The sequence below is a fragment of the Buceros rhinoceros genome, unplaced genomic scaffold, assembly GCF_000710305.1.
Source record: "Buceros rhinoceros silvestris isolate BGI_N320 unplaced genomic scaffold, ASM71030v1 scaffold21456, whole genome shotgun sequence".
Taxonomy (NCBI): domain Eukaryota; kingdom Metazoa; phylum Chordata; class Aves; order Bucerotiformes; family Bucerotidae; genus Buceros; species Buceros rhinoceros.
Genome location: NW_010416097.1, coordinates 10,039 through 24,555, shown reverse-complemented (window position 1 = coordinate 24,555; position 14,517 = coordinate 10,039). Strand labels below are relative to the sequence as shown.

The 14,517-nt window shown below is 38.1% G+C and overlaps 1 protein-coding gene across 1 annotated transcript in view; it reads right to left on the bottom strand.

The window, feature by feature from the left end:
- Window positions 1-221: 221 nt before the first annotated feature.
- SECISBP2L (SECIS binding protein 2-like) overlaps window positions 222-14,517 on the bottom strand; it is a 16,065-nt gene continuing 1,769 nt past the window's right edge. Inside the window, exons 3-18 of the mRNA XM_010137686.1 lie at window positions 14,358-14,509; window positions 13,696-13,831; window positions 13,033-13,262; window positions 12,922-12,946; window positions 12,051-12,184; window positions 10,104-10,232; window positions 9,470-9,553; window positions 8,231-8,398; window positions 7,930-8,071; window positions 6,123-6,292; window positions 4,797-4,929; window positions 4,056-4,218; window positions 3,315-3,535; window positions 2,500-2,654; window positions 1,811-2,030; window positions 222-927 (exon numbers count right to left, since the gene is read on the bottom strand). Of these exons, the coding sequence (XP_010135988.1) occupies window positions 254-927; window positions 1,811-2,030; window positions 2,500-2,654; window positions 3,315-3,535; window positions 4,056-4,218; window positions 4,797-4,929; window positions 6,123-6,292; window positions 7,930-8,071; window positions 8,231-8,398; window positions 9,470-9,553; window positions 10,104-10,232; window positions 12,051-12,184; window positions 12,922-12,946; window positions 13,033-13,262; window positions 13,696-13,831; window positions 14,358-14,509 (2,936 nt within the window). The 3' untranslated portion in view covers window positions 222-253. The remainder of the gene's footprint in view (window positions 928-1,810; window positions 2,031-2,499; window positions 2,655-3,314; window positions 3,536-4,055; window positions 4,219-4,796; window positions 4,930-6,122; window positions 6,293-7,929; window positions 8,072-8,230; window positions 8,399-9,469; window positions 9,554-10,103; window positions 10,233-12,050; window positions 12,185-12,921; window positions 12,947-13,032; window positions 13,263-13,695; window positions 13,832-14,357; window positions 14,510-14,517) is intronic.

Here is a 14,517-nt window from a genome sequence, read left to right as displayed (position 1 = left end):
CAAAAGAGCAGGTGAATACTTACAAGTTTTCCACACAGTTTCTATTCTGGGAAATGGATACTGATCAAAAGCTAAGCTAGTTTTTAAATCAAACAAGTAACAGACAGCTACAAAAATATTGTTGTGAATTAAATACATATATCAAATGTTTAACAGTGCAAAATGTTGAGATGAAGCATATGAAACAATGGCTGCAACCTTTACAGTTAGTTTTAATATCATTTCTAAACAGTTCCTGAGTTCCTGCTTGTTTTTATGGCATATAGATGGAATCTGTGTGTTCTTTATTCAAAGAACTGCAGATGGTGGGTTTATGTTGAGCGTTACTTGCGTGCTTATCGTTTGTCCATTCCTCGCCATCAGTGGCTGGATCAACCTGCTCAGAAGTCTCTATTTCTTCCTCTTCACTTTGTTCTGCATTGTCTTCTTCAGCACCACTAAGGGTCTTCCCAAGCTGAAGGGTCTCCATAGTTCTCTGGGTCTCTGAAACCCAAGATTCAATTCTGCTATTAAGCTGAACCTCTACAGAAATTGGTTCATGGGCATAATCCTCCTCATCTTCCTCCTCATCTTCCTCCTCCTCCTCTAGCATTCCTGGTACAAGAGTACTGGTGGTACTGGTCATGGAGGAATTCAAAAGATCTCGGCAGCTGCCATCCAGTGACCCTGTTTCTGTACTCTGCTGTGAGGCCCATTCCAGATTATCATCTGGTTTCACCTCATCTTTGTCACCTGCTGTGGATTTCCCATGGGTTGTTGCTGAGGTAGTGCCAGCGGTAGCCAGAGGTGGTTGTTTATTAAGAGTGGCTTTTTCAATCTGACCATTACCAGCTTTCTCTGGTACCGCAGTCTTACATGAGGATTCTCTCTCGTTTTCAGAGGTTTCTAACCCATCAGATGTTTCCACCATATTTCTCCAGTTTGTTTCTACAAGTTTCAAAAGAAGTAGCAAACATTAGTTCTTTCTATATAATTCTAGGCCTGCTAGAAACACTTCCATTAGAAAAATGGGGAAGAAGGGAAAGGCAGAGACAACAGGAAGAGCTGTGAATAACTGAGTTTTTACAGTATCATAAACCAGTCATTACAAAAAGTTGAAAGTCTGTGCGCTCGGTTTCCTGTGTAAACTGTGAAAGCAGCAAATGTAACAGTGAATGTAGTCAAAGAGGTTACCCTCAAGTATAAATTACAAGCAGAGAATTGCCACGGTATTAAGTCATCTTTTTCAGGATTTCTCAAAAAACATTTAAACAAATGACGTAAGCTTGAGACACCACAAAAGAATTACCTAAAACCAAGACAGTGTTCTTTTTAATTCACCGTAAGACTAAAAAAAAAGGTAAGTCTTTTGGCTTCAAACAAGCATTCTCCCTTTTATCAACTGAATAAATAAATTTGCTCTTTGCTCACACTAGAATAATTCACTGCCATCTCAAGTTTCAAAATTTAAGCTATGTCCTGTCTTCAGAGACCTCAGTAATTTAGTTCCTGCTCTCTGTTGTTAGTTCTTCCCCAATCATATAATCTGTTCTGTGTGTGGTACCGGTTCGGTAAAAATGCAGAAGCCACCTCCAGTGATGGGAGGTAACTGTAACACTTCTGAGGATTAGAAATTATTTTTTTCCCTGTACAGTTTGGAGGGAAAAATTACTTACAAAACTACCTGAAAACTGATTAATTTTCTCTTATCCATCAAAATGGCAGAACTCTAAGCTATGAACAACTACTGTATTTTTAGCTACAGTTTGCCATAAGCAGCATTTGAAAAATTCCAGCTTCTAGTTACAAAAGTAAGTTTTAACACACTTACCATATTCTTTCTCATTCACTTCAGATATGGGTTCAGAAATAACACTACAGAAGGAGATAGCACTTGCTGCAGAGGGGTTACGAGAATGACCCATGTGGTGGGGTGCCTTCTTGACATTCTTCAAGGCTTCTTCTGCCTGTTCCTGTTCCATTGCAGCAACCATATCTCTGTATGCTTTTCGGGCCTCTTCAGTCAGCGACACCAGCTTATTAAACAGGTCCTAAGTATGAAGGCAGTTTGTATCATCAGTAATCCTTACTAATAATTTCACTTTCAACTATTCCTTTTAGTTAAAGGTATATCACATAGCAAGCCTTAACTTTATCAACATCAAATACTTCAACTAAATTTAGCTCTTCTCTGTATTAAACAAAAACACACCACTCCGTATTTACACAACTTTGAGGACATGTACTTAGATACTGTGTTTCTTGCAATCTTAAGGCTTCCAGAGAATTTCAAAAGGCATTTAAGTCTACTTGAAAGTTAGAGATGTTGTGACCAAAGTGTTTCACCACAGTCTCCCGGTTCTCTAAATACTGAATTTCAAAGAAAAACACACCCTTATATACATCGGGTCAGGGCCGTTATCAAACACGTATGAGGTGTGGTCTCCATGCCCAATCAATTCTTAACTACAAGGAACATAATTGTTTACTCCAGCTATTTATGTGAATGGAATTACTCACCTCAGCACCTGAGAAGTTGAAGATACCAACTACGCTAACAGGAACCAGCTTGTTCACACAACGGCCAAGAGCTTTACGACCAAGAGCAAAGACAAAAGGAATTTCTTGTTCACGTGCCATGGCTATTACGTTATATAGAGCCTCATCCAGTCCACCTTGAAGAAAGCAATTTTAGATAGATATCTGGTCAGTTGAAGCCATAGCACAGTGTGATACAACTCCTTACCCCATTTTTTCTGTAATTAGTCAGTAAAACTTCAATACTCAGTCACAGCTACTATGTCCTACAGGATAACAAGCTATACATTTCAAGTGTAGTTACTGGGTATAGATGATCAAGGCGATGCTCTGTATTCTCTACTGGGTCGCGCACACAAATTAAACCAGAATTTTTCATAGCTCTTTTCTCGAGCAGAGCTTTGCTCTTCTCGTATCTCAGGAAGCCTCTGTTCACATATCTGCCTGTGGCAAAGTGTGTCGGTTGGCTAACTAACCAATGTGCATTCCTCTTCTGGAGTCCTCCTTAAGAGCACCCAGAGCTCAGGAGTCCAGGTGTACTGAAGGTGGAGAAAACCTGAAGTCTATTGTATGTGTTGTATCTATTTTTCTTTAAGCTTTTCAACTCTCGTGAATGAGTTACTTCTAGAATGGAGTAGAAGAGAATGAATGTGGAGTGGCAGTTACGAAATTGATTCTGGAAGCGTTAACATCACACATAGTAACTAAAAAACGCTTCTAACCTCACTACTCAGCACTTCTAATCAGCACAGGAAAACTGAAAGCTTCAAGTGCACCATTTCTTTTACCATTCCTACCTTTTGACTGGATTTTTTCGCAGTTGGGAGAGATGATTACACACTTGATCTTGTTTAGTTTCATATGCTTAGTAACCTCACGCAACCCCATAACAAGTCTTCTCCTTGCTTTAGCTCTCATGGGATCCTTCTGGTAAATCCGTTCCTGGAAGCTGACAAGCTCTTGCAACAAGAGAGTCACACACTCATCTATCTCTTTACTTAGAACTTGGTTACAATATCTGTCAATTAAAAAAAAATCATCATAGCACATAATCAGTACTATTTCACCGAGTCTTTTCTTTTACCAAATACAATAATTTTACTTCCTCAGAACAGTTAAAGATACTAAAAGTCTTTAGAAATCAGACTGTATATTCTAAAGTTAAAAATACATCCTGAAAATTTACATTTCCAGTAACATAACTTACTTCAAAAATAATATTAAAAACCAAAGATGTATTCCAATAGGTGCCACAAGCAACTAGTCTTTTCTATAAAAACAGCAGTAAGAGTGACCAACACAGTATTTTCAGCATTCATAAGTATTCCTTCGTTTCCATCCAAAGTGTATGCAGCCCTCCTTTAAAAAAAAATTGAGAATACTTCCACCTAGCTTCTTTATTGCAAAACCAAAGGAAGTTCAAAGTGTGCGTGTGTACGTCCGTATATACACACACACACAGAGCAATCCCCACTTAAAAGATGAGGGTGAATGAAGAGCAAGACTTTGTATTTATATTAATAATGCAAAATTCTTACTCTCTGAATCTCTTGCTGTGAATTTTGGTTATTGCTGAAGATGCCATTGGGCTGCCTATTCCGGAACTAGCAGGTGAACCCTGCGACACTGGGGTCATGCAGTACGGAGAATTCTGACTTGCTGGAGAAAGCGAAGTATCACTAGGCATGCTCAGTCCAGTTTCTGAAAAACAATTTTGAAACATAAAATGCAAAGACATTTCCACATAAAAGAAACAGCATCACACTTTTTATGTATCACTCACTTGCCTTTTCAAAATTGCGTTCTAAAAGCACTAACCAGTATTCTTCCCTGAAGGGGTAGTTGAGAAAGGGAAAACAAAAGGAGCACATACGCATGGGATGGGTAAATAAGCAATATTTGAATATTCATTAAAAAAATCCGAATCTTAGTTTGGGAAGTGGATAGAACAGAAGGGAAAAGCTGCCTAAATACTACAACTTCTCTCAACAGTTCTTTACTAAATGCTATCAACTGACGTGTTGGGAACATCCACTCAAGATAAATTAACAGGCTGGATGGAGATTCTGAACTTAGAACCCATAGTGCTTGAGCCTTCCACATCTGAGGGACTGACTAGACATTTTAGAAGAGGGATCCAATTTCTAATATTTCAAAATTTTAAAGTTGAAAGATAACACCAATCAATTGTGTTGCATGAAGAGAGACAAAATATTAAAATAAGCAGGTTAGTACAACTGAAGGGAGAGGGAAGAAGCACTAGAGAGATGGAAATCAACCTTCTTGAGACGCCAGCTCCTGAGACTGGTCAGCAGTCAAGCTTATATGAACCTCTTTCTGCTCATCAGATCCCAAAAGGCTATGGTCAGCTGATAAACGGCCTTTCTTCTCTTCTCTCTCTTTTAAGATAATCTAGGAACAAAACCAACAGCTATCAGCATCTGAAAATTAGAGATACCTGTAAACAAAAATGTCCTTTTGACTCAACACAAAATGAAGTTGTTTATTATGCCAGGACAGAAAATAATTTAAATTTCCTCTTTGATCACAAACAGTATTTCATTCCAGCATTTTACAGACCGTATACTCAATACTCTCATACTTCTATATAAATAGTGCTTTTAGCAACTTGTTTGAGGTACTTTCACAATAACTAAGGCTTTCCTTAACAATTCCCCGTCCCCACCCCTCTAAAAAAACACCTCATGCAAGAACACTAGTCATCTCTGTGAAGCACAACAAACTCCGTTCTATAAAAGGAAAGTGCAAAGGTAAGTAGCCATGGATATATTGGCCTTACTATGGTAACAACTTCATAACAACATAAAGGCATCGACAGCAAGGAGTTGAGAAAACTCTTCTGAAGAGGTAGCTGTGAATTTCTCTGACTTAAGTCGATCATGGATAAGTCAGGAAAAAAAAGATTGCTGGGGAGGTAAAAAAAGACAATTTTTTTTTTTTAAAAGCCAACCTTTGTACAAATATGGGTTTACCAGATTCTAACTGCCTGTATCATAAAGTGACCTCGTCAAGACACGCGGGCCGTGAGTATAGGTACCGTCACTTTTTTTTAGAAAGGCTCTCACACTTTTTTTAGGGCTAGTTTTTTTGTATTTTACCTTCTGATTTCCATACATCCTGTACTGTCTGTGTACATACCTACTTCATGTACACATATAGATACATACAATCGCTTATTTCTACATCTAGTCTATTAAAATCGTGGTTTTACTTTGAGTTCTACACCCATCTGAAAACAGGGCAGGGAGGTTTAAGGTTACCATACTACATTGCACTGCACACTGGGATTCAACATGAAAACTATGCAATTTTCCCATATGTTCTAGTGCTTATAGTTAAAAAAATCCTTGCAAGCTGTACTAAGACAGATTTGTATCACCTTCAACTAATTATAGGTTATAAAAGTTGTTTCACACACAGATCCAAAGGACAGGACATCAGGGTACCAAGAACTAGAGGCAGAAGCTCAGGACTCCCTTACCCTATGCTCATGATCACTAGTCCTCAAGTAAGAAAACATCAGGTTTTATTTTTGAAGTACAGTTGTGGGTCGAGACTCCCCAGGGTTGAGACGACATATTTACCTTTTTAAGTGCTGTAGGGCGTTTCAGTTTTGCAATCTCTCTTTCTTTTCCCCTTTTCACTTTAGGGGCAGTTGAATCCAAAGGATTAAGGCAACCCATAGATGGTTGTCCCTTTGTTAAGGACTTTCTGTTGACAGATTCTTTGGTATGAAAGGGAGCGGCACTGCCAACTAAATAGAAAAAAGATATTAGTTTCACCACAAAGACATGTCAGCTTTATTTCAACAGTGTTTTCAGAATTTCCACTGATGAATTTTCAAAGTACATTTTCCTTCCTTGGAAAAAAGTAGTTCATAATGACAGGAAAATTACGTCATCAGATATTGTTGCTTCCAGATGGTTTTAAGCTTTCTTTAACTTAGCCTCATGTTTTAGGAAGCTATGGATTCCAGGAAAGGAATTACTTAAATCCTGGTAAGGGATCTCTCTCAAATGACTAGATGTAGCTTTATTAGTAAGATGATAATATGGTAAGTTGCAAATATTTATCCAAATACTGATTTTTAGTTGTCAGTCTTGGTTAGCTGACCAGACAAAACAGATGAGAGAGTGCAGCATGTAGTTAAGTGTATCTTCTGCAAGAACGAACAAAACAAATGTTGTCTCCAATGGAAATGCCAACTATTCTTTGCTGAGCTTTGTGCATATAACCTTGCCAACTCAAATTAATGTTTGAACACGGCTGGAACTCAGAGCAGGTAAATGAAGGAACACAAGAAGGAAAATGGTAACTATGTGCATAACGGCAGACTCTAGGCTACATACTAGTGCTCCGGAATGAGATTCATGGGTTATAATAACTACAAAAAAAGAGTAAATTCTGTATTCAGCAGCAAGAATTCGAAAAAGCTGATTTAAGCACTAATAAAGAAATAGAGAACAAAAAGTGTAATTAAGCCATTGCATACATTTGTTAAAGAACTGTAACTTAATATTCTGTGCACATCTGATCTTCCTTGTTTTTGAATAGAAGAAACTACAGAAGAACTACAAGAAGGTAGAGAAAGCGATATGGATTATCGGAAAAGACATGTGTCCCCAATGGAATAACTAGATAGACCAGCACTCTTCAAACTGGAAAAGAGATAACAGATCTCTAAGATTCATAGAGAAGCGGTGCAGGGAACGGTAACTCAATCTTTTGCATTACAAAAGACATAAAAGCTAACAAAATTATGAATGAGGTACAAAAAACCCCCTGACACCCACCCCCAAAAAAATATAGAAGGAAGAGCCTCTGCACACATGTATTAAAGTTAGAATTCACTGCTATGGGACCTTATGGACAGTAAAAGGATGTGACAGAAGTTATGGATGGTTTAAGAAACAAATTTGGATTGAGAAAGCCTTGGGTCAGGGTTTCAGGCTGAACTACCGTCAGTGGAGGTGGGCAGAGCATCCTGGAGGAGTACCCTCTGTATCACAGTCATGGGTGTCCTCTCTAAGCTGCTTTCAACGGAATTCTGTAATACCTTTTGTAGATGTTTCAACGAGAATTTTGTAGTATCTTTTGTAGACGTTTGGTTTGAAGTAATACAGTTCTTTTCACATACTAGTATCAGCACTAAATTACTTCAAGACATGAATCCTGAACTGCAGATCTGTTAAGATAACTTTGCCCTCAGTTCTACACTCCACTGCATACTGCGGCACAGAGGAAGATAGCACACAGGAGAATTTTTTGAGAACTGCAAAAAACCTTCCCAGATTTTTATCATGTTTATATTCAAAAACTAAAACGCTTAAATTTATCACATTTATTTTGTGACAAAATGCATTTATCAATAGTCAAGCAGATTAGAAATACCTGTGTACGAGAGAGGCCTAGTGTTGGTGATCTGGCGAGCTTTCATTGCTTGCTGCTGCTTTTCAAGAGCTGCTAACATGTCACCCAAATCTAACTGAACAGGGGTCTTGCTCTTCTTCCCAGCTGCTTTTGATAAAGCCTCCTATAACATAAACATCACATGCTGATAAATACGAAGAACTAGTGCTGGCAAAGCATTATTTATGAAGAGATTCTCGCTATTATAAAGAGGAGCAACAGCTAAGTGATATTCCTCTTTACCAGCTACTGGGGCGGGGGGACAGGACAGAACACTACACACTTGAAGTTTTTTCTGTTCCATGCTTATCTCCGAATACTCTTGAGCTGTTGCAAGTGCTGCTGCCAAGGCCTTCTTCTTCTGACTTTTTGCACGCTTTGGTACAGAGGTTGTAATGGGAATCGGAGTTTGGACTATATTGATTGGAGAATTCTCTGGTAAGTCATCCAACTACAATTTTAAACAAAAGGCAAAAAGCCACAATTAAAGACCTTTCTCTCTAGGAGAATTTCCATAGGAAATATGGCACCCCAGAAACCAAGCGAACCACTGCCTTGGTCAGCAGTATGGCATCCCAATTAAGTACAGCTACATAACACAGGAAGTTAATAAAATGAGAAATTTATGTATATCTCGCTTCTGAAATATAAACTGTTGTATTTATCTACACGTATGCCTTCAGAAGGTTTCTGCAGTCCAATTGCTAAAGAAGGGAGCTGGATTTTTTCCCCCTTGCGAAGATTTCACGTAGGACTTTACTTTTCCAGAAAGCAGCCAAATAGGTTAAGTAGTCTGTACATACAATTCTGCAACAATGTATTTCGGTATATCTGGTATAAAAAGAGCATCTTTAAAACAACTGTTTCTACAGCAGATAAGGTTTATTTTAATTTCAGAATATACACAAACTGCACTTACTCTGAAAAATTACCACCATTACTACATATTTGCAAATTTAACGATTTTAAGAAAACTTTTCATCAGCGAACCAGTCTGGATGCAAGCCGTTTGAGGTGGAAAGTGTAACCGGGATGTAGTTTACATACTAACACAAAGAAAGCTTGATAACCTTCAAAACTGATCTTAATCTCAAAAATTCTGCTGCATCTACTGTCCACCCAAAATTTAGCACGTGAACTTCAGAAAGCACAAAACTCATGAGCAACCATCAGTGAGATAGATGGAGAAATTGGGAGTTGGACTCAATGATCCTTACGGGTCCCTTCCGACCTGGGACATTCTATGATTCCAAGTGTCTCTGACATGTACCTTACAGTTTCACTTATTAACAATCTCATCAGCAGACAAAAAACCAGCAGTCTTTTTTTAAGATTGGTTCTCTGCACCACTTATTTTAATTGGCATGCCTTTCACATCCAAAACTGGTAACACAAACACCCCAAGAACATCACAATTACCACTTTCAGTACTGTAGCAGAGATTCATAAACAATTACACAGATTAAGCGGTCTCAAGGCAACTTAACTTAAAAACGCTTTTCAAAACAAAATATTTACTTACGACTTTGGGTGAAATCTTTTGCTGGATGTTACTACTTTTGCTGCTGCCATTGTCACTATTTAGCTCTGGAAATTCATCTTCATCCTAAGCAATACACAAATTAAGAATGAAGAGAACAGAACCAAAAGTCACGTGAAAAGCATCAACTGCAATGGCTGAAGCTAAAAATGCTAACTGAATTCTGAAGTCCCACATAAGTTAGAAGGCCTTAAAAGTGACACAAATAGAAAATGATGAAAAATTGCCAAAGCATTTCTGTATCCAAACAATCTTTTTCAAAAAAAAGAACCATTTATTAACATTTTATACTAAAGAAATCCAATTAGAATTGGGGTGGAAGGGGGATAAAAATTACTGTGTTCTCCAGTTTATTTGCATCTGAACAGAGGAAGTTATTTGAAAGTTGCTTATCTAATTTGTCAATCACAGATAGTTCTAAATTCTTACACTTTCCACAACACCCAAATACAAGCCTTTATACATGCGCAGGGAAAGCATCATAAAACAATTTAGTGCACTGCATCAGTACACCTCCTAGAGTCAGATGATTTCCAACTTCTCCCTGTTGAGAACGTGACTGATTCCACACAACTCGCATCACTGTAACGTGGAAACAGTTTTCAAAGAGCACTACCTCAAAATACAGAGGTTCAGGACTCTGCTCTGTTCTGCTTGACTGGCTTGTAGTTAGTTTTTCATGTCGTTTCTGCAAATTCTGCCTTCTTTCTGAAGACGTGCTGTGGTCTCTGCATCTGAAACCAGACTGAAAATAATGAACCTGGTTGGCATTTTGCAATTTCCACTTTTCAGGATGTGTGCACATACATGTAAGGCATTCTCATGTCTACTAATTAGCAACTAGGAAAGCACAGTTTTACAGAATTAGATTTAATAAGCTGTGCTTTAATGGTTTGGTTTGGGGGGGGTGGGTTGTTTCTGCTTTATTTTTTAAAGCTGCACAAACATATTCTATTGATAATCAGATATTGCCCCCCTCAAGCCAAAGACAGTATTTCTATGCAATCATGTCTAAATTTCTAATTTAAAAAATAGGATCCTTTTGGCCAAACATGAAGAAAACCACAAGAGTTGCTGGTGACTTTACATAACTCAAACATGAATGTTGAAAAACTGCCTGTAACCGTGATCAAAACAACTTTCTCCCGCTACTTAATTGTTCTGCATGCAATTACTGCCTTTTCAACATGTGTTTCATGACAAGGCACAGTGTTCTCTAAGGACCACAGACCTCAGTCCAGTCATAAACATTCTTCTATTTATTACATAAAAGGTTGGTGGAAGCCCATGTGCAAGCCTGGTTGGCTGAAAGCAAAGCATGAGTTGAATCTGAAATCCTGGCTCCCTCACACTAATGTATTTCTCAAGAACATTTCCTACAGACCCGGTACAAATTTAGTTTCAAAGGAAAATAGTTTCTAGGACAATTCTGCCTTGAGGAACAGTTAAGTTGGCTGGAAAAACCTCATTTAAAACTGTTTGTGCCATCTTTGTTTTTAAGTATCTAAAATATTGCCAGATTTAGTCTAAACTGACTGGATGAAAGGAAATCTGGTTCTTCCTAGTCTCCCAACACCATAAATCACAAACAATGGCTTCCAAAAGCCTCTGATTTGACTACAGGTTATGAAAAGATTCAGAACCACTACAATGCTGGGTACGAGCATCAACGAGCTTCTTCATGTAATAAACCCATGGACACCAAATGAAAAGATTCAAGACAAATTAACAATTCCATCTAAAAACCTAAACAGGGCAAGCTAGCGCACATACACCTGCACATACATGAATGTGTACGAGAAAGCTCCCACTTCAAGCTCAGCTGTCCTTGTCTGCTATAACTGAATTCAAGCAAAACCTATGTTTAAAGCAAAGGCAGATGTTTCAGACTTCTCTCTGCCCCCTGCCCAATCTCCCAATAAAATCAGACTATCAAAATAAGAAAGGCCTCCTTCTCACATACTAATTACAGAAATTTTGTCTCACTTGAAGGAAGTTTCACAGAAACTATTCTGACAGTGACAGAATAGTTTCACAGAAACTATTCTATTCTTGGAGTTTTAACATAAAACAATTTAAACCCATTTATTAATAAAATAAAAATGCTAAAAATATGATATGCTAATATAAATTTGGAAAAAAGGTGTCACAGACAACAGGAGCAAGACACCGGATTCTAGTTCACCATCACATCACAATCTCTCTTTAGAAAGTTTGGGCATTTTTTTCTTCTGAAGTGTGAATGGGTCAAAAACTGAACCTTTTCCACACCCACACTGTCTTCACTTCACAAGTAACTTTATATAGGCAATGTTCTTCCTAGGTGGATACATATACAGAACAGGCTGTACAGAAAGGTTTTTTCCATATGATACAGTCCTAGCTCAAGAAACGTACAAGATAGAATTGTGCAAATGGACTTTTAGGTTGAGTTTCTACACTTTGCGTTCACTGTTTTCATTAACTGTTCTTTGTGTGTTAATTTTAGAATACATTTCAAGTTCCTTATTTTCATATCTGACAAGAAACAGAATACTTAAATGTAGAACCATTAACAACATACCTGTGAACTATTTCTTTGCTCAGCTTGTCTTCCACCTCTAGAAAAAGTCTGAGTCTTTTCAGTCCAAGGTTTTTTTTGAGTTGCCTGGGAATTTACATTAGTCCAACTTATACCAGCTGAAAAAGAAGTTCCATCTATGAAAAAATGAATCAGTATGACAGAATGCATCATACTAATAAACATGCCACCAGAGCCAGGAACACAATTTTGACACAAAAAGTTCTCTGAGAAAGTCTAATTCTCCTCTGACAACTATTTTTAGACATCAGCGGGATTGCCCTTATGGGAGAGTCAGGTGACAGACATTCAAATTGTCAGAAACCGATCACCAGGAAGCAGTCAGAGAAAGGAAAACTCAGTTTTGCATCCATACCAACTTCGGTCAAGTCATAAATAATAGCCTCTAGTGTTACCCAGTACTACCAGATTAAAGTATTTGCTCGTGTTACAGTACTTCTCTAAAGCTTCTAAAAAGTAGCAGCACTTCTCGAATAGGGAATGAGAACTGTTTGGCTTTATTACCACTCAGGTATGAACTGAGTCCAACAGGGTAAGGAAGCTTGAGGATAAAATACAACAGAAGTACAGCTTTGTCTGAATGCTTCCACCGGAGTCTCTGGCTTTTTTAATCCTTCAAAGAAAGGCATCTGATGTAAAATCATTACAGATATCTACTTATACACTTGTTCATTCAACCAGTGATGGGGGTCTTGGTGGAGGAGCTGGGAATCACGGTAAAGATCTATCTTCAGTCAGACCTATCGGATCAGTTAAGAGTAGCATACTGGAAGTAGACTGAGAGGTGGTTCCTACAAAATGTAAAGCAAAAATACAGAAGGGTGGCTCAGCCAAATTTTAAGAGAATGCTTACTTGTATTTATTGATGGTTCTACAACCTGAAAAGGAAAATACAAAGTTTTTAGTAATTTTTATTAGTCTGTAGGATACAAATAAGTTAAATTATTCGGTCATGTTTACATACATTCATTGCACAAGAATCTGTATTTCTGGAAGTCATAGCCGCAGCCTGGTTATTGCCATGCTTAGGACTACAATAGCCACTGTCACTGTCAATGTCTGCTTCACTTGCACCCTGTTCACTAGAGGACTCTGCAGCAGGGTGAGAAGTTCTTCTACGCCTGCCTTTTGATTTCCAAAGCATTGCAGAGGTGCTCTCAGAAAGTGACTTATTAGCTATATCTGAAGGAAAGTCTGCAAGAAACAAGAAAAATAATTACTTTTGCAGAAATTAAAATATATGAAAAACCCACACATCATAAAAACAAATGGAAAAAGCCAAAGTCTTGCACATGACAACACTTCCATTTTAATAAAATTAAAAGCAGCACTGAATTTAAACAAACTATTATTAGTAGTAGTAGTTGGAACTAGACATAAAGTCCTTCAAGAGGAGTCTGGTTTTGACAGTGGCAAAGTCTCTGCAGGAGTACCATACCATTGCAATGTTAAAATGTGACAGACCGAGTTGGTCTCTGCAACCATCAGCATCTTCATTATCTTTTTGATCTGCAAAGCTTTCACTTAAAAGCCACATCTAAACCAGGTCCACCTAATTTTAGGAAAGATGGTGACTGACATGTAATTCTAGTTATTTTGTACACACAGAACACAAGAAAAAATTTACCTGTTTGCTGTGATGCATCAACCAACAAAACAATCTTTGATCTGTTCTCAGGACCTGATGAACTCGTCTCCTTTTGAGTGGCAACGTTTTTCACTGGAGGACGTTTAGTTTTTATGTGCGTCTGTAACTGCTGTTGCTGTTTTAAAAGATTAGCCACACATACACATAAATCATATGATTTGACTTCACAGCTGAAATTAAACAAAGCAATTGAAAGTTCTAATGCTCTCCACAGAAGTCACGTGTTTAAAGACAAGAGGTTAAGGGAAATATTCATTAAAATATTTTATTTCTTAACCTCTCTGCAGTATTTCCTATGTGAACTGTTTGCTATCATGTGGAAGCATAAGCAAAAAAAGCAAAGAAAGTACAGGCATACCTCCTCTGTTCTCTAATGAAGTAATTCTAAGCTCAGACCAAACCAGCAGAGAGGCAGAGGAGGAGAGTTTCCCATATTATACTTGCAGGCTGTATAAACTCACCAGGTATTTTACCACAAAATATCTCTGTAGACAGACTTTTGATACTGTCCGCTTAAGACATTTTCTGCCCACCTCTCCTTCCGCTGACATACCTGTTTTTGCTCAAATGAGATGCATGCCTCCTGTGGAAAGGTATTTGCTTTATAGAGTTCTACTTATCCTATTAAAAATCAAACTTACTTTTTGTACGACTGGTCCCCTGTTACTGCTTCTGCTCCGCTGACCGGATAACGGAAAGACCTGGCCTGATGGGCTGGGACGCTCAGTGCATTCTGTAGCAACTGCAGTTACAGCATTTGCTGTTTGAAAGGGTGCAGAATAGGGGGTAGGGACAGGGTGC